The following is a 1,752-nucleotide window of genomic DNA, read 5'->3' as shown; positions in this document are numbered from 1 at the left end:
GCCCTGTGACCTCTGCCCCCAACCTCTGCCCTCCAGGCCCTGAGTTCTGGTGCTCCATCGCCTACTTTGAGATGGATGTGCAGGTCGGGGAGATCTTCAAGGTACCATCCAGCTGTCCCGTGGTCACCGTGGATGGCTATGTGGACCCCTCAGGTGGCGACCGCTTCTGCCTGGGGCAGCTCTCCAATGTGCACCGCACTGACGCCAGCGAGCGTGCCAGGTCGGGGCCAGCGTGGGGCCAAGCGAAGGGCAGAGTGGGGAGATTTGGGGGGCCCTGGTGGGCGCAGACTGAGCCATCTGTGCCCCACAGGCTGCACATCGGCAAGGGGGTGCAGCTGGAGTGCCGGGGCGAGGGCGACGTGTGGATGCGCTGCCTGAGCGACCATGCCGTCTTCGTGCAGAGCTACTACCTGGACCGCGAGGCTGGGCGCGCACCCGGTGACGCCGTACACAAGATCTACCCCGGCGCCTACATCAAGGTAGGGGTGCGGGAGGCCGCGAGGTGCCCGGTTTAGGGCTGAGCTCGCTGTGGCCCCCCCTCCCCAGCGCTGAGTCTCGTCCCCAGGTGTTCGACCTGCGTCAGTGCCACCGGCAGATGCAGCAGCAGGCAGCCACGGCGCAGGCAGCAGCTGCTGCTCAGGCAGCTGCCGTGGCTGGTAGCATCCCAGGGCCTGGCTCCGTGGGCGGTATCGCACCGGCAGTCGGTAGGTGCCAGGGCAGCGGGAAGGGCATGGCAGCCCAGTTTACAGGGGGCTGTTCCTCAGTTCGTGGGAGCGTTGGGGATGCTGGAGAGCCCCAGGGGATGGTGCAGGGAGCCCAAATATAGCTCTGGCCACGGGGTGGGGTCTGGAGAGCCATCTCCCCAGCAGCTGTGCCGTCCCCAGGGCTCTCGGCGGCAGCCGGCATCGGAGTGGACGACCTGCGGCGCCTCTGCATCCTGCGCCTGAGCTTCGTGAAGGGCTGGGGCCCGGACTACCCGCGGCAGAGCATCACGCACACGCCGTGCTGGATCGAGCTGCACCTGCACCGCGCGCTGCAATTGCTGGACGAGGTGCTGCACACCATGCCCGTGGCCGAGCCCGCGCCTGTCAACTAGTCCCACGCCACGGCGGGCCTCCGGGGCTTTGGCCCAATTGTACGGAAAAGCCAAATAGCGGAAAGTACCAAAAATCCTGGCAAGGGGGGGGCAGGGCGGGGTTTGTGCCCCCGGCCCACCCCTGGGAACATGCCCTTCGTTTGCTCCCGGTGGCTTTTAATCGTTATTTAAATGCTCTTGTGTTTTTTCCACGTGGCTCCTGCCTGGTCCTTCCCGCCGTGGCATCTGGGGGGCCGGTCGCCCAAGTGGGTCCTGGACTGGAGCCCCCTGATGGGAGGGGTCAGATTGGGGGTCCGGGCTGTGCTCAGCGGTGTACTTTGGGGGCAGGGTAGTGCAAGCATTTCCCATAAGCCTTTGCGCCAGGCTCTCCCATGATGCTTTGGAGCAAGAGCAGAACAGCGGCTCCCGCCAGCCCTTGCGCGCCCCAAGATGGCGTCTGTCTTGGGATGTCGTTGGACTACTTTTCCCATCTGCCCTTGCGCCAGATCCAAGATGGCGCCTCCCTGGACGTTTCGGGGGACTACATTTCCCGCCAGGCCTTGCTTGCGGCCCAAGACGGCGCCTCCCGTGATGCCCCGGGCTTCGCGCGGACTCCATACCCCACAGGCCCTTGCGGCGGCGCCGCCTGACTGCGCTTCCCGGCGTGCCCCGCACGG

General features: G+C 66.3%; 2 protein-coding genes across 2 annotated transcripts in view; both read left to right on the top strand.

Annotated features, from left to right (window-relative positions):
* LOC102373921 (mothers against decapentaplegic homolog 4-like) overlaps positions 1-1,285 on the top strand; it is a 5,729-nt gene extending 4,444 nt beyond the window's left edge. The window contains exons 5-8 of the mRNA XM_025212644.1: positions 35-220; positions 311-479; positions 566-704; positions 885-1,285. Coding sequence (XP_025068429.1) covers positions 35-220; positions 311-479; positions 566-704; positions 885-1,096 — 706 coding nt within the window. The 3' untranslated portion in view covers positions 1,097-1,285. The remainder of the gene's footprint in view (positions 1-34; positions 221-310; positions 480-565; positions 705-884) is intronic.
* A 240-nt stretch (positions 1,286-1,525) lies between these two features.
* Positions 1,526-1,752, top strand: part of SNAPIN (SNAP associated protein) — a 1,677-nt gene continuing 1,450 nt past the window's right edge. Inside the window, exon 1 of the mRNA XM_006031012.2 lies at positions 1,526-1,530. Coding sequence (XP_006031074.1) covers positions 1,526-1,530 — 5 coding nt within the window. The remainder of the gene's footprint in view (positions 1,531-1,752) is intronic.

The sequence above is a fragment of the Alligator sinensis genome, unplaced genomic scaffold (genome assembly GCF_000455745.1).
Source record: "Alligator sinensis unplaced genomic scaffold, ASM45574v1 scaffold1165_1, whole genome shotgun sequence".
Taxonomy (NCBI): Eukaryota; Metazoa; Chordata; order Crocodylia; family Alligatoridae; genus Alligator; species Alligator sinensis.
This window is presented reverse-complemented; position numbering and strand designations above follow the sequence as displayed.